Source organism: Tenrec ecaudatus, chromosome 13, assembly GCF_050624435.1.
Source record: "Tenrec ecaudatus isolate mTenEca1 chromosome 13, mTenEca1.hap1, whole genome shotgun sequence".
Classification (NCBI taxonomy): Eukaryota; Metazoa; Chordata; class Mammalia; order Afrosoricida; family Tenrecidae; genus Tenrec; species Tenrec ecaudatus.
In genome coordinates, this window is record NC_134542.1 from 109402990 (window position 1) to 109421418 (window position 18429).

The window sequence follows — 18429 nt, forward strand, 5'->3', positions numbered from 1 at the left end:
AAATGATTGATATGATGACTTTCATCATTTCAGTCATGATTAGTGTGGGGGGTTTAAAATTGCTGTTTTGATTTTATAAATTATTATATTTTTACAAATGAGAAATTTTAGTTCCTTATTGAAGACAGGGAGCTAAGTAACCTATGGCTTAATTGATTTCAAATTTTCATGGAAGGCCTGGGGTTCGAAATGGGGGTTCACATTTTAAGATTCTGAGGCTAGGTCTGTGTTAAATTTTATTAACAGGCTCTTCTAGCTGAGAAAAACACAAGGAGCCTGATAACCATACTTCTGTTTAAAAATTATAAAGAACATTAAATAAAATCAGTTTAAAATTTTCGACTATATAATTCTAAGTCACATTATATGTATTGCCTTTTGTCCTCCCCTTTGGAGTGCTTAAGATCTCTTGGGAATGAAGTAGCTGGTACATAGGAAGGAGGTGTTTTTTCACAAATAATTTTGCCATAGGTCCATAAATATTTAGGGAATATTTTTAGTCAGTAATACAAAGTTATTTTTTCAATGTGATTCATAGTATGAAATCCACTTCTCTCTCTTTTATTTCAGAACCCACGGATAGACCACCGATGCTGTTAATTGCCAATTTTGAAACAATTGAGGTTTTCTATCTTAATGGAAGTAAAATGGCCACCCTGAGTTCAGTGAACAGAAATGAAATTCATACCCTGGATTTTATTTATAATGAAGATATGATTTGTTGGATTGAATCAAGAGAATCTTCAAATCAGCTCAAATGCGTGCAAATAACAAAAACAGGAAGGCTAACAGATGAATGGGCAATCAATATTCTTCAATCCTTTCACAGTGAGTGTTTGAGTTCATACTGAATATCGCCATTGACTATTTTTTCAATATACCTATCAATAGCATTATCAGGATTTTCTATGATTCACAGTGTTTAAAAAGCTCTATATGTTGCACAATTCTTTTTAATATATCCAAACCATTGAACTGTATGGTATGTTAGTTATATAACAATAAAACTTAAAAAACAAAAAGCTATATATGCAAATAGGAACACTCATAAATAAATGTACTTACTGCAAATTTTTCAAGTACACACAGTTTCTCTACTGATGTAAGTAGTAAATTGCAGTGTTTAGCTTTATTCTTTCTTTAATGCTTATTACAGTGTCACCTTACTGGAATTTGTGATATTTCACAGAATAATGGGTGAAAATGAAATAGTGAAGGTGGGATTTTTTTTAAAAAGCAAGAAATAGAGTTGATAATTACAAACTCATCAACTGTAGTGTTTGCTAGAATACCTAGAAAATGATTATGTTCATACAAATTGGAAGTGCCTACCTGTGGTTTATGTGTTCGCGCTTTCCCAGTGTATTCTGTTCCAAAGAGCGACAGGTGGTTTGGCTTTAGATTTGCTTTGATTTCTCTTGTCACACTTAACCACTGCCCTCCTCTTTCAGTATATTAATATGAATGGAAGGCTTCGTTCCCTCCTTCCCTCACTTCTCCCCGCATAAAACCCATTGCCAATGAGTCAATTCTGATTCATAGCAACCCTAGAGAAAGTTCCTGAGGCTGTAAATCTTTATAATAGCAGGCAGTCTCATGTTTCTATTGTTGAGGAATTGATGGGTTTGAACTACTGCCCTTGCGGTTGGTAGGCCAGCTGTTACTGGACTGCGCTACTAGAGAACCTTTTTCTCCACCCAGGCATATGTCTATTTCTGATGCATGTGTATTTTTGCATATGTATATTTATTTTATTTTGTGGGAACAAAAATGTACCAGCACTGCTAACCTGAAAATGTGTAAGGAAAACTGTGTCGCACATTGGGTTTGTAAGTATCAGAATGGATTTGGGGGCACCTCACAACAGCACCATTCTGTTAATAAACCTGGCAAAGATCAAAGTGTCCTGGAGATGCAGGGGTTTTGAGTTGGCCTGTGATCCCCAAGGTCAGAAGTTCAAAAACGGTAGCTGCTCTTTAGGAGAAACATGCAACTTTCTATTCCTTTAAACCAGGGTAGTCTCAGAAACTCACAAGTGCAGTTGTACCCTGTCCTACAGTGTAGCTTTGAGTCACCGCCTCCTCTATGGCCCTGAGTTTGGTCTTTGCTGAGGAGGGAGAGGGAAAGAGCGAGGAATTGAACATCAGAATATTTGTTGAAAATAATGTGTAACTTAAAAGGAATTTGACTTATAAAACCATTTTAAGTCTATGAAAATAAAGAGTTTCATTTTTGCTCAGTAATTCACTGACATGTGGAACACAACATTCATTTTAAACTGCAAAAATGTGATGGAAATATTTTAGTTAGAGTAAATAATTTTGAGTGAAATCAGATTCAATCCATGAATTCCACACTCACTTTAGGTCAAAGTGATTAAATACGTGGAAATAATTTAATGATGGGGATGGGGCAGGGGTATGGATAAGGCTGAGTTCCTCTGTCATTACTTGTAAATCATGCATTTTATCAACATGTCACATAACAGCTGCTGTTAGATAAGATATGCTTTGCACTCACCATGACAATTTACGAGTTGAAAATGAAGTTTGAATATTTCTTGCATCTACAATTACATAAAACCTCTGTCATACTATGTCAGCAAAAGTACATGCCCTTCCCAGCCTTTCCTTGTGGATCTTGCTAGGAGATCTACGACATCAGGATGTAATTGCAACCCCTTCCCTTTTTGTAATCGCCGTTTCCTTGATATGTATATTTCCCATCCTTTATTGTTTAATCTATTTCTGTCTTGGTGTCTAGGGTGTTTTCCCTCTAAGCAACATATTGAGGAGACCCGTTTTCTTAACACGTCTGCTCTTCTTTTTCTGGTGACTGGTGCATTTAATCTGTTTGTATTCAGTATCATTATTTGATAGGTAGAAATTGTTGCTATAATGTTGCTCTGTGCATGTTGTTTTGTTGTTCCTCATAATTCTCCATACAAACTTCATCCTTTTTTGTAAGTTTCCTTGTCGTTTTTTCTTTTACATTTTTTAAGTCTTTGTGATTTTACTCTCTTTTGATTTGATGGTGTTTATCCATTTCTGTTGAGATTATGTTGCTACTTATTAATATTTAAATTAAAATGTTCCAATCTTAAACAGCCTGCTCTCTTTTGAAATCTACTTTTTTCCTCTCCCCTTGCACATTTGTATCTAAGGGCCATCATCTATTCGCATCATCACTGTACATAGTGCATCATTGATTACAGATTGATATCTCTGCTTTCCATTTTTAGTCTTCTCATTTCAGTTTATTTTGAATACCTGCATAATTTGGTTGGCTTAAGGGTTGTGTTGTCAGGTACATTGATCTCAAGTTGAGGTTTCATTGATTCTCTGTCCAGAGAACTGCTCTTAGTATGTTTAAAAAAAAAAGAAGTAATGTTTTAATGGCATATAATTCTCAAATCATATAATTAAAGAGATCAATCATTAAGAACAAATGTATAATAATCACCACAATCAATTTTGGAACATTTTCTTCATTCTTGTGCTCGCTTAGTAAAATGTCACTGTTTCACCTTTGTATATGAGGTACAATTTTGTTAGTTGTAAGATACCTGCTTGGATTTTTCTTTCTTTCTAAATTTTATATATGCCATTTCATTGTCTCCTTGCCTGTATGATTTCTACTGTGAAAGCAGAAATGAGTCTTATTGGTTCCCTTCTATAGGTAACTTTTAAGTTTTCCCTAGCTGCTCTAAGGACTCTTACTTTCTCTTTGGTTTTTGAAAGCTCAATTATGATATGTGGCAGTTATTTTCATTTTAGATTTGTCATGTTAGAAATTATTTCAGATTCTTTTAAAAAAATCTTTTATTGGGAGTTCTTACAAATATTATAACAACCCATACTGTCTTTCCTCTTGAAATATTTTATATCAAGTCCCCTTTATCTCCTCCCTCCCCTCAGGAACCCTTATTATGATGTTATATATATATATATATATAATCTTACACCACCTGATGTATCTGTTCACCTACAATTCGGTGTTCATTCCCCTCAAGTGGAGTTACACAATCAGCATTGCCATTGATTCCCCCTTCTTCACTCTCTCCCACTCTCTTCCGATACCCTCAGGGAACCATTACTCCCATTACTATTTCTGAAAGTTTTATCCATCTTGGATCTCATGCACACATGACCATGCTCTCTCAAGATTAATGAGGTGAAACTAAGGCCATAATATTAAGGGGAGGAAATATTACAGAACTAGATAATGTGTATGTGTTTCATCTGAGCTATACTGCATCCTGGATATATAATCCAGTCTATCTGACCCTTCTGTCAGGGACTGTCCAATTATATTTTTAAAAATTTTTTATGATTACTTCTAAGTGTTTTATTGTTTTTTTAAAACAATTTATTAGGGGCTCATACGACTCTTATCACAGTCCATACATATACATACATCAATTGTATAAAGCACATCTTTACATTCTTTGCCCTAATCATTTTCTTTTTTTTCCTCCTCTTTTCTTTTTTTACATTTTATTAGGGACTCATACAACTCTTATCACAATCCATACATATACATACATCAATTGTATAAAGCACATCCTGTCCAATTATCTTACAGGTGGGTTTTAGTTCTCCACTTTGTCTATGCTCCTTCAAGTCAATCTGATATATTGTTTTTGAATTTCTGATACCTATTCCCCTTGATGCTTCATGAGCACACAGGTTGGAATGCCTCTTCCATGTGTGTGTGTGTGTGTGTGTGTGTGTGTGTGTGTGTGTGTGTATGTGTGTGTGTATATATTCCCTTTGCTCAATCTGTCTAAGAAAGCAGTGTATTGAAATTTCCTACTATGATTATCAATCTTGTGATTCCTTTTTTCATTTTTTTGAAGGATTTGATTGACATGATCCGTGGGTGTCTCATTGGGTGCATATATGTTTATTATGCTCATTAGCTCTTTGTCTACTGAATCTTTAAGCATCATATAATGCCCATACTTACCTTTTGCTATATCTTGCACCTTGAAATCAATTTTCTCAGAGAATAGAATTAGACTCCTGCTATTTTTAGACAGCCATTAGCTTGATAAACCTTCCACCAACTTTTAATCCTCAAACTGATTTTGTTGGTGAGATTGAGATGTGTCTCTTGCTGACAACAGATTGCTGAGTTTTGTTTCCTAATCTAGTATGCCAATCTTTGTCTTTTGTTGGGGAATCAGATCATTGATATTCAGAGTTATTAAATCCATCTCTGGATTTGTTGCTGTCATCTCATACCTTTTGTGATAGACATTTGCCTCCCTCCCTCCTCAGCAGTGTGTTAGGTATGTGTTGGGGGATTCATTCTTGCCTTCTTTTCACTGTTGGGTCCAAGATATCTTGACATTGCTTTCATTGTTCTGATTTCTGGATAGTGTTAACACTATGTGGCTATCTCATGAGTGGGCTCTGTGGATGTTGGTCTTCTGGCCAAAGTGAGTTGGGAAGTAATTTTTGTAGTGCTGGGTTTTTTTGTTTTTTTTGGGGGGGGGACATATTCTCTAAATTTTTCCTGATCTGGGAAAACCCTTACCTCAGTCTATTTTGATGGAGTATTTGGTGGGATAGAGGATACTTGGTTTACCATAATTCTCCTTCAACTTTTGGAAGATGCTATTTCATTATCTACTCTTCTTCAAGGTTTCTGCTGTTAAGTCTGAACATATTCATCTCTGATTACCTCTATAAGTAACTGCATTTTTTTTCTAGCTGCTCTTATGATTTTCTTCTTTTCCTCAAAGTTGAATACATTGACCACCACATGCCTTGGTGTTCTCTTCTTGGGATTCAGTCTAATTGATGTCCTTTCTGCTTGCTGGATGATTGCGTGATTCTCCTTAATTAAATTGGGGAAGTTTTCTTCTAAGAATTCACATGCTGTCTTGGCTGTTGATTTTTTTCATTATGCCTTGCTTTGGTAACCCAATTATTTAAGATTACTTCTTTTTCATAGCATCGCTCATTGTTCTCAGGTTTTCTTCTGCATCTTTGATGAACTTGTTTGATTGCCTTTCACTTTGTTGGATCCTACTTGGATATCTTCAAGGTTGCTGATACAATTCTCTGCCTCTTTTATCTCGGTGGTAAAAGGCTTTATTGTTTGCTCTGCCTCTGCTGCATTTTCCCTTAACTCTTGTATTTCCCTTTGGTAAGCAGACTCGATCCTCTCTATTTTTTCATCCCTTTTCTGCACCGATTCCCTCCTGCTCTGCATGACTTTCCGTAACATAACGAGAATTTCTTTCTGTGCTGGTTCAAAGTCTGCTTCTTTTATGTGCATTGCTAGGTTCAGGTTCTCCCCAGGCATTGCGTTTTGCTTCTCTTGCTTTCCTGTAGTGATTGCTGATGTGGGTTATTATCTGCATGGCATTTTTGGTGGAGCTCAGCGTCCTTTTCCTGGGAGTCCAGGATCCCTGTGATTTCTTTCTCAGGGGCTAATAAGAATTATTCTAAGGACTACCTAGAGCCAGCTGCACTTCAGGTTAGAGCTGCATTTCTATCTCACTGAGGATGACTCTCTCCCTGGACAGCATGAGCTCTCTATTTGGAGAGAAACATGGGAGGCTCCCTCAGGCAGGGTGGGCGTGGCGATCACAGGCATGAAGGGTGGCTCAGGGCAGGCCGATCATGCACGGGTGGAACAGCATTCCTGGGGACCTGGGCACTGATGGTTATGGGGGATACATATTTAGCTGTTGGGTTGTAAGAAGCAGGTTCTAGATGTTTTGGTGGTTGAGGTGCATGATGGATATGGTAAATCTAGCAGGGTCCCTTATTGACCCTGTAAATTGTGAGAGGTGAATTCAGACCTTTTATTATTAGTGTTTGTAAGGCCCCATTATAATAGATAGGTGCACATCTTGAGTTTCCTCTCCTTGCCTACAAACCCAAGGTAGATATAGGCTATTATTGTGGGTGCCCCTGTGAGGTGGGACTTCAGTTCAGAAGGTGGTCAGAGTAAAGAAATTCCATGTTTGCTGGCTACCTTGCCAGGGGTGAGGAAGTGCGCCAAGTAACCTTGACATGATTAGTTGCAAACTCTTTGTTGGGGGAAGGAGACCTATGATTTCTTCCGCAGAAGCTAACTTCTTTCTCAAAAACGATCTGCAGTTAGCTATGCCACAGTTTCATGTTGTATCTCCGTCTCCCCGGGGGCTGGTCCTTTCCCCAGAAAGTGGCCATTTCACTTGGTGAACTTAAAGTTGGTTGTGTGTTGCTGACATGAAGGGAACAGGTCCCAGCGGTTTTTGTGGTTGGGTTAAAAGAGCAGTATACTGGATATACCAGGTTCCCTTATTGACCCTGCGCATTATGTACGGGCAGTGTGTGGTGTTATGGTCTTTTACTGTCTGTGGTCCTTGAGGGTGTCAGAGAGGAGGTGAGATTCAGAATAGGGAGATGCTTTGGTGTCTGGTATGACTGTGCGAGCTGAATTCTTGAGTGAGTGAATCAGTGAGCTAATTTGCTGATTAAATTATCTTGAGAGAATAACCCTCTGGTGAATCCAATCAGGGGGAACAGGGTTGGTGGAGGTGACGAAGTTGTGGGGGAAGGTGTCTATTCCTATCACCTACTAAGAAGCCTGGAGGGGTGGACAAATGCAATGTCTCACTCAGTGGAAGGCTTATTTATCTGATTTAATGTAGTGTATTCTTTTAATAATCTTTCAAAGACTCTGTATCAAGCCCCAAACTGGTAAGACCAGTTTTTGGTTGAAACAGTGGAATTCAGCTTCTGGTGGCACTTTCTGGTTTGGTTATGTTAAAACTATGTTAATAAATCCATGCTGTGTTGTGCCCCAGGAAAGGGATACTAAATTGGCTGAGGGAGTTTGGGGCCCACTAGGTCTGAGTTCTTCCAATTGCTCTCCTGTGACACTCCTAGCTCTCTCCTGCACAATGCTGTAGGCTGTGCTCTGGGGATCTGCTATCTGTGGTAGGTGAACAGCCTAAGGGCTCTCAAATTGTAGAAATTGAGGGTCTAATTATCTATGGCTACCCATGCTTGCAGGGCACACACACAGATCTCCACATGTGTGGAGAGGGGATGCGTCAGTGGTCTATGTGGTTGCTGTACCTGGAGGGAGTGGGGGGGGGATGCAGAGCCCTCAAGTGCACACGTGAATATGGCAGCAGAGAAGGGAGCTCTAGTGTGAGCCCTGGTAGCTAGTTTTTGGAGGCTCTCCATGAGCCTGGGATGATGACCCCCCCCATTTAGACAACAGCCTGGGAAATTACTGCAGACTGCGGGTCTCAGATCTTGGGCACAGGAAGGGTGGCAGACCCTGAGCCTCTTGACCTGGCGAAGGATTAGAAGAGCCCGTGGGCAGACACGGTGAGCTAAGATTATCTCAGTGAGTCCTTGAATCACTCCGTGGTCAAAAATATCCAGAGGAGGTCTGAACCACAGTCCCTGTGCCCGGGGATTCCATTTCTAGCATCTGGCCTCCAATATTGGCCTCCTTGTCTCTTAATGTTTTGATCAAAAACCAAATGTCATTTTGACTCCTCCCTCGAGATTCTTTAATAATTATCTTTCTGCCTTTCATGATGTTAGAGAAGTTTAACTTCTAACTGGTCTTGGACAATTTTGTCTGTGTTTTCGTTTGTTTCTTCATACCATGGGATTTCAGTGAAATGTATTTTATTCCTCTTGAGAATATCCCACCTTATTTTAAGGTTTTCATTAGGTTTTTGTTGTTGTTTTTGGAGTGTTCCTCTAGTAGTTGGTTGGTCTGGAGCGATTAGTCTTCAGGCTGACTAATTCAGTCTTCGATCACGTCACTCGGACTGCTTTACTCATTCGTAGCATAATCCTACGTGCCATTTCTTAAGTCTTAGCGTTGTAACTACTTTGCATTTCTCTTTGCAGTGCTCATATTGTTGCCATTTAAAAAAATTTATTTAGTCAGCTTGTCTCTTTAGAATTTCCCTGAATTCTTCTAATTTTTTTTCCCCTGTTGCTTTCCTGATCTTTCCACCCATGGAATATACCATGAATATCTTTTTAATTCTTTATCTGCTAGCTCTATTGTGTTCTCATTCCAAGGAGGTCATATTGCCCGTGTATTATTCACTTGTTAGGCATATTTTTATCTTGTCTCTTCGTATGAACTGCATTGATTTGTTTTTGAAACAATATGGTATTGGAATATGGTTTGCTTCATGTACTGTGGTACTACAGTGAGCGGTGGCCCTCTCCCACTAGCTATAGCTGTTGTGGAAGAACGACGGTGCTTTCTACACCAGTTAACAGTTACAGTCTCTAAACATCATGAGGACAATTCTACACTGTCCTATAAGGTTGATATGGGTCAGCACTGACTCTACAGCAGGGAGTATAGGTGTTGGAGGGGTGAAGGTGGCTAGATCATGGGTGAACAATGAACTCCAGTCAGGTGGGGCTTAAAAGGAAAAGGGTGAAAAACAAACACAAACAAATAGGAAAACAAACAAACAAAACAGAAAACACCTCTCTTCATCTGGGTAGACTAGCGAAACAAATTCATAGACACTCATATGTGTATGAAAAGATGTTTATATACAAGAGCAATTGAATGTTGAGAAAACATCCCAGCCCAGTCCAGATCAAGTCCACAAGTCTAATATCAGATGATATGTCTGATACCAATCTATAAAGTCCTCGTTAGACTCATTAAACACATGCAATGAGGCCACATTTAGGAAGATCATAGGCCAGTATGTGGAAGGTCTTGTGAATCCAGTGGCAGTTTAAGCATCTCAGCACTGACAGGGGTCTCCACATGGCTTCGCTAGCTCCCAGTGCTCTGGTTGCATCAGGGTAGGTCCATGTGGCTTCTCCTCAGGGATGTCTAGCAGGAAGTCAGTTATGTCAGTAGAGAGTCTCCAAGGGAGTGAGCCAAGAGAAAGAGAGAGAGTCTCCTGCCTCCAAGGAGAAAATATTATACTGGAATTCCCAGAAATCTCAGGAGAAGACCATGCCCACACAGAGGCTTCATTGGCTATAACCCTATTGACAGACTAGATGCCACCCCTTCACTCTTAATCCTACCAAGTCCCAAATTGACACCAGATTATGTAACTACCATACCACCTATGTTGTCAGCACATGCACACACACAAACACACACACAACACACACACACACAACACACATACACACACATTCATAAAAAGACCAACCAAGAGCAAAAGAAATTAAACAAACAAGTAACTTAAGTCAGGAAAAGCATCTTAAATCGCTGTCCGAAACAAATGTCTCTATCCAGGTCATGTCTCTTGGTAAGTGGCTCTCAAAGAATCTATGCTTTCTTCTGGTCTGTATTCTGTACTCCCAGTGTATAGCTTGGATTGCAATATCTGATGCATAAAAGCTTGCTGCCCCTCTGATTGCCCCCAAAGTATTCTGGGTAACTCTGGAAGTTCTCTTGTTTTTTGTATCATCATCGGGCCCATGCTCCATAGCTTTCCCTTAATTTGTATTCTATCTTCCTTTTTTATTTTTAGAGCCAGAGTGAAGTGGTGCATCCTTGCTCAGTATGTTCAGGAGGGGGGCTGCCCTTTGTTGGTAATCAGGGGCTATGGGGAAGAAGGGGTGGCCCACTCCTGCCACCGTTACCAGTGCCTGTCTACCCATAATATTTTTCAGTGTTTCACTGAGGCAGTTTACTTCCGACTGCTCTGTTCTTCTTCTCACAGTATAAACCTAGGAAGGTCTGTGAGGCTGTAACCAATTGCTGGCTGTGCAGGGTAGCAGCTAGTTGCACATACACTCACTAGGGGTGTTCTCAGAACAAGAAGACAGCCCACCTTTCTTCTTGTTGGCCACTGGCAGAGAGTTCCCTGAACTGCAGGAAGACCTGTTTTGTTTCAGGCAATAACTCCTCAATAGAGAATTCACTAGTCTGCTGTCCTTCTGTGCGGCTATTCAGATCCCTTAGTTATCTTTTCCGCCAAGATCCAGAGTTCTAGGTTATCCTCTGCCTAGCTTCTCTCCCATCTTTGTTGTCTAATAATGTCTGTAGCATGTCTGTCCAAGCTGTCATCTGGCTTGAAATTTCCTAATTCTTTAATGCATATCTCATTTCATTGACTACACCCATTTCTGTGGAATAAGCAAAGAGAACTATGTTCTTATTTTATAAAATTTCAACTATGAAACTTAGATATATTGGATAAAGTTGGATGGCTGAAATGATGGTAGAAATAGGATATCATTTTGTGTTTTTTCTTCTATATGAAAAGCAGTAGCCCCTTCAAAAAACTCCCAAATCTGCTACAAATGGAAATATCACCATGAGTGAGTGCTTTGCTACCTTGCATGCAGAAATAATATATAGACAGCATTGGCTAAAGATTTGGGTATTAATCTGACTTCATGATGTTTTCTAAATATCACATTACATCAATGGATCTCAAGGACACTTGGTGACTCAGTGGATTAAGTGTTGGACTGTGAGCCACAGGCCATATGTCAAAACCCATCAGCAGGAAACTGCAGTCATCTATTCTTGTAAGGATCTACTGTCTCAGGATCTCTGAGGTGCAATTTTACTCAGCCCAGTAGGGTCACTGAATAGGAATCAATTTTGGACAGTGAGTTTGGGTTGGGATTTTAGTACAGCTCAACTTTTTTTTTAAACTAAACTCATGAAGACAGTAATGTTAGCAGTGGTTCACAAAACATCATTTTGAAACAAGAGGTTAAACATTAGAAACTGTGAGAGTGACCGGAACACAGAGGTTCAAGATGGCTCTGGTTATTTGAAAAGACCCATTATGTGATTCTGAGATGGCTCCCTACCTTTAATTCTGAGGGCTACCTTAAAGTAATATTATGAGAAATGAGGAACAGTGATCATACGACATTCAAAAATTATTTAAGTAGGAAGCAATGGGGACATGCTAGAAATATAAATTCTTATTTATTGAATTTTACAGTGGATTTTCTAGACTAACATGAAATAGTCAGTGGTTCTCAACCTTCCTCATGCTGCGACACTTTAATATAGTTCCTTATGTTGTGGTGACGCCCAACCATCAAATTATTTTTGTTGCTACTTCATAACTCTAACTTTGCTATAGTTATGAATTATTCTATAAATATCTGATATGCAGGATGTATTTTTAATTATATATTGTGAAATATTTATTTTTAATTGTTTTACTAGGGGATGATACAACTCTTATCACAATCCATACATACATCAGTTGTGTAAAGCACATCTGTACATTCATTGCCCTCATCATTCTCAAAACATTTGCTCTCCACTTAAGCCCTTGGCATCGGGTCCTCATTTTTCACCCTCCATCCCTGCTCCTTCCTCCCTCATGAGCCCTTGATAATTTATAAATTATTATTTTGTCATATCTTTACCTGTCTGACTCCCTTCACCCACTTCTCTGTTGTCCATCCCCCAGAGAGGAGGTCACATGTAGATCCTTGTAACCGGTTCCCTCTTTCCAACCCACTCTCCCTCTATCCTCCCAGTATCGCCGCTCACACCACTGGTCCTGAAGGGATCATCCATCCTGGATTCCCTGTTTCCAGTTCCTATCTAGTGTACATCCTCTGGTCCAGCCAGACTTGCAAGGTAGAATTCGGATCATGATAGTAGGGGTGAAGGGGAGTATTTCAGAACTAGAGGAAAGATATATTTTTCATCGGTGCTACATTGCACCTTGACTGGCTCATCTCCTCCCCTAGACCCTTCTACAAGGGGATCTCCAGTGGCCGACAAATGGGCTTTGGGTCTCTACTCTGTACTACCCCCTCACTCACTATGGTAAGATTTTTTTGTTCTGATGATGCCTTATACCAGATCCCTTTGACACTTATGATCACACAGGCTGGTGTCCTTTTCCACGTGGGCTTTGTTGCTTCTGAGCTAGATGACTGCTTGTTTACCTTCAAGCCTTTAAGACCCCAGACTCTATACCTTTTGCTAGCCAGACACCATCAGCTTTCTTCACCACATATGCTTATTCACCCACTTTGTCTTTAGTGGTTGTGTTGGGAAGGTAAGCATCATAGAATGCCAATTTAATATAAGAAAGTGTTCTCTCATTGAGGGAGTACTTGAGTGGAGGCCCAATGTACTTCTGCTACCTTAGTACTAAACCTATAAATACAGGCACACAGGGAAAGAGGGACCAGACTTCAACCCAGTTCCCCAAGGTGTGAATGCAACATCCCGGTGTGGAGTAGGGAACCAGTGGAGAGGTCTGGGAGGCTGACCCCAGTACCAAATACTAAGTGTATGCCTTCCCCTCCCCCCAGAAGAATTTATTTCAAAGGATGGCATTGAATCTGCAGCTCTGGGAGAGGGACATATCTCATCGGAGCATACGGGAGTAGATGAAGGGATAGTAGGAGAGAGTGGAGCACATCCTGACCCATCAGGCCTTGAGGACACTGACCCCAATTAGAGCAGCTAGTCCACAGAGAGGACCACATGGCCAGCCCCACTATGAGACATGACGCCCCTCACTGACCCATGGCCCTGCGGGTGACAGCACCAGAGACACCTTGTGGGAAATGTGCCCAACCTGATCCCACCACACCGAGGCAAAGCACTGGGGGAGTGCAGCAGAACTTCAAGGGAATGGAGCAGCAAAGTCCCCAGGGAATGCTGAAGGTGGACTTTGGGGCCAGGGTGTGGTGCCCCAACAGACTGGACTAGAAAACACTCCTAAAGGCCAACAAATGTTCCTTAAACTACAAGCTTTTCTTTCTTGTGTTTTGTTTTGTTCTTTGTCAGTGGTTTGTTGTTGTTGTTTTGTTTGTATATTGTTGCTTGGTTTTGCTATGTGTTGTTTTTGTGCATGTTATTATCTCCGAAGGTCTGTCTAAATAATATAGGCTGGATGAACAAGCTGGAGGAGAAAACAACGGGACCGACAGTTCCGGGGGGACATGGGATAGGGAGAGGTGGGGCAAATGAAGTGATGTTAACAAACCCAGGGACAAGGGAACAACAAGTGATCCAATTTGGTGGTGAGGTGGGAGTGGCAGGCCTGGTAGGGCATGATCAAGGGCAATGTAACCAAGAGGAATTGCTGAAACTCAGGTGGGCACTGAGCATGATAGTGGGACAGGAGGAAAGTCAAGGGAAATAGAGGAGAGAGCTGGGAGGCAAAGGGCATTTATAGAGGTCTAGAGAAAGACATGTACATATGCAGGATGTATATTCATTGTCACAAATCTTCATAATTAAAGCATAGTGATTAATCACAGAAACAATATGTAATTATATTTTGTGAAATATTTATTTCTAATTACAAATAAGTGAAATTTTGTCTTGAGCCATGGTGTAGCATGGATAAGTCTTCATGCCATGTACTCCTATGTGGGTATATCTGCATGTGGGCGGACTCGCCTGGAGACCAATAGAGGAGCAGTGTCTCGGTTCCTAAGACCATCAGAAATATGTGTTCTCCAATGGACTTAGGCAACCACTGTGAAAAGGTCGTTCAACACCCAAAGGGGTCGCGACCCATAGGCTGAGAACCACTGAACTATAAAAGCACAGTCTGGAGATCTACTTTCTAAACTGAGACAAGGAAAACCCTCTGAATTGGCCTGGTACAGTGCCAAACCGTCATGGGAACAGCCCAGCACTGTTGCCATAATTGGAGACTTAACTTGGCAGTTGCTAACAACAATAAAAAATAAACGTCTGTGATTTTGAGGTGTTTTCAAAATTAAGGGTTATGTCATCTGAAAAGATTCTCCAGGAATGTATTGTTTTGGTGACCTAATCTGGTGGCCACTTGCAAAGGGGTGGAGTCTATCCTGTCAATCAGGTTGCTGTTTAATGACCTCATTGGGAAGTGTCAGAGATAAATAGCTCACTAGAGGTTAGATACTCTCTACTTCATATTCCTACTGACAAGACACATGGATCTATGCTAGAGCTGGAGGAGCCACGTGGAGACCCACACTAGTGCTGAGAGGCTTCTGTCGCCACTGGATCCACAAGACTTTCCACCCACAGGCCTGTGATCTTCCTGTCTCTGGCGTCATTACATGTGTTGTATAAGTCTGAAGAGGAATTTATAGGCTGGTATCAGACATATGGACTAAAATCGGACTTATGGACTTGATCTGGACTGGGATGTTTTCTCAATATGCAATTGTTCTTTGATATAAAGTTCTCTCTTACACATGTGAGTGTCTATGAATGACTCTCTAGTCAACCCAGACTAACACATGTATTGCCCAAAGTACCAGTCCCTCAAGAAAGACATGATGCTTGGTAAAGTGGAAGGGCATAGAACAAGAGTAAGACCCTCAACAAGATGGATGGACACAGAGGCTGTATCACTGGGCTCAGGCATAGGAGCAATTGTGTTTCCTTCTGTCATGCCAAGGGTTTTTACGGGTTGGAGCAACTCAATGGCACCTGACAGCAACAAAATATCAAACAAAAAGCTCACTGCTCACTGACTCATAGCCACCTTAAAGGGCAGGGTAGAGCAGCCTCTGTGATCATCTGAGACTGTAACTATTTACAGTATACACTATCTTTACAGTATAGAAAACGCTGTCTTTCTCCTGGTGGTTTCAAACTGCTACCCTGTCACTTAGCAATCCTGGCAATAGAACTAAGTGTTTTAGCTACATATCGCTGCAGCCTCCAGGTTTTCTCAGTGGACACCAAGGTAGGGAAACAGATACATACACACAATCTACAAGAACATAGGGGTCAAAAATGGGAATGTCCAGTTCTTACCTCAGAACAAAATGTGCAGAGGTAATTGAGACCAATAGGAATAGTTTTGTTTTAATCCCGTATTAAGGAATTTGATACAGGACAATAGTATGCTTCCCAAGGCAGGCGATGGGTTCTTCTGTTCTGATTCTATATCTGCTTTTTAAACACTTCCCCAAACTTGAGGTTCATCTCTGGTAGGGCCAGCTTCTATTGAACCATTCATAGGCTCAGTTCCCGTCTCGGAGAGCATTCCTTGTCATAGCTACTTTATCCATTAGGGCAGTTTGCAGACTTATTTTTTTCTTAGGCTTTTCCAAAGTCAACCTGAGATGATTTCCATTCAGTCTTCTGTCTAGATTCATGACATTAATTCCATGATTGGATAAATTTTCAGTTCTGCCACTTTAACTGTTTTCAATTAGTTTAATTTCTTTCTCCTGAGTTTCTCTCTCTCTAGTAATCATGGAATGTTATTAGAGAGCATCTACTGAATATTTATTTTGTACATTAATGGAATTTATATGCATATCTCATTATCAGTACAGACATTATTTATTTGATAAGACTATTATTTATAAGCATCACATGTGAATTAGAGAATGAGCTTAACTACATGACATATTTTTTTCTAATAAGAATTCTGGACATCTTGACTGTAGTAGATACCTTGTAATGGTCTTTCTAGCTTTGTACTTGTCCTCATGGATTTCCCCCCCTGCACATTATATTATAAAGCCTGGGCACAGTTTTATAGCATTTGCCATACAGGTATCCCTTCACAAGGATGACCCATCTGTATCTCTTTATTGTAGATGTAAGCAGAATTTCAGGAAAGAGGCAGCCACAGAAACACAGGCCGCACACACAGTAGTCTACATTGAGGCTGTCCTTTGAAGCGTGAATAGGAATGTTTGCAGCCAGTTCTTCTGGTTTCCCATGAAACACATTGATGTATACAGCACCATAGACAGATACAGGTCCTTATTCTGAAGACCCATGCTTCAACAAGGAGCAATGTTGGAATTCAAGATTTAACACTTGACGGCTAACCCAAAGATGGAGATTTCAAGCTGAGCGAACTCTCTGGGTCAGTTTTATTCTTGAATATTGATTTTTTGGTGAGTCAGAATGATTAAAGGTGATAATTATAGGAGCTTTACTATATCAATTATGTTTCTCCATCAGGACAGTTAATATTTTTTATCACATTGTTTCAATTTGCCTTTGTAAAACCATTCGTGAAGTTGTTCCCTCCTATGTAGACTCTTGTTTACTGTGGTTTATATCACTCTGCTAGATTGATCAAGATACTCAACAACAAGATCAAGACAGTTTACCAGTTCCTCCCTTCCCTTCAGTATAAAATGATACCTGGCAGTCTGGCTTCAATACAAGCAAGTGAGCCTCCTTATTTTTCACATCCCACTCGGATCACAAGATCACAAGATCCAGTTAAAAAGCAAGAGTTAGAGTCCTATAATGTACTTTGTTCTCTCATGTCCATGCATATTTGTAGGTATTGCTTCTTCAGCATAAAATATAGTCACCTTTCCTAGAATCAGATACTTCTTACTCACCTTTTAGAATATCATTTCCTCTCCCCAATGTTCAGCTAAATTTAGCTGTACCATAGCGCATATGGGCATGATATTTTAATTGTATTGTTAGCTGTTATGGAATCAACCCTGACTCTCAGTGACCCTGGGTAAAATAGAGTGCAATGCTACCCAATCCTGCACTATCTCTTGAGTAGCTTCCATATTGGATCATTTTGATCTATTGTGTTTTCCTTGCCTGCTTTTCATAAATAGATCACTGGACCTTGATTACTGGTCCACATTATTCTGGAAACTGCTCTAAAACATGTTCAGCATCATGATGGTAAACCATGGTGGCTGCCGTAGCTACATCGATTGGACTTAAGCCCAAGTTTCCCACATTCAAGGTGAGAATTCAGCCAATGAATGACCACTGACATAATTTATCTTTTGTGGTGAGTTGTTGTTAGGTAAAGCTTTGCTCTACAATATGTGGAGTAAGTTTTTGAAGCAGATTTCCCAAATACAGCACACTTTTTGGTTTGCATGTTAGTCTTCCACAGATAAAGTGTGAACCCAATAATTAATTTAGGATATGTTTCATTTATCTTTGACTCAGATTAGGGTTATGTGCCCATCTGTTCTAGATTAAACATGGGTTGAGCAGACAAAGATAGGAGACAATGAGGAAGTGGTGTGAACTGGGAGTAAGACTGAAGTTACTAAAAACTTATTTCTTGGCGATTGTGTCAAATCAGGACAGGACACTTTCAAAATGTGTCCGCTTGATGGATAAGATGTAACACTTGCCTACATAGTAGCCTCATCTCTGGTGTCTTTTATTGGGTTTACAAGCTTAACTTTCCCAGGGTGGTTTTTTAGAACTTGATCTCAATGACAATAGCAATCACACCAATCATACTTTCTGGGTCTCCCCATCTACACTGGGCTAGGACGGTCAGAGTTAAAGAAAGCTAGAGATCAGGCTCTTACAGTAGAGGCAAAGTTATTTTTAGTTCATAGATGTAGTTCGTTTGAGCATATTTGGAACCATCCATGGCTGCCCTCCAGCAACACAACAGGGTGCTTATAATCACAGGATTTTATTTTATTTAAGATTAGCAGATTATTGCTGCAGTTTTCCACATTATGTAAAGAAGGCAGGCTCTACGTGACTGAAAACATG

At 40.1% G+C, this 18429-nt stretch overlaps 1 protein-coding gene across 1 annotated transcript in view; it reads left to right on the forward strand.

The window, feature by feature from the left end:
- The window catches only part of LRP1B (LDL receptor related protein 1B), a 1653255-nt gene that overhangs the window by 600283 nt on the left and 1034543 nt on the right, over nucleotides 1–18429 (forward strand). The window contains exon 6 of the mRNA XM_075529151.1: nucleotides 571–828. Coding sequence (XP_075385266.1) covers nucleotides 571–828 — 258 coding nt within the window. The remainder of the gene's footprint in view (nucleotides 1–570; nucleotides 829–18429) is intronic.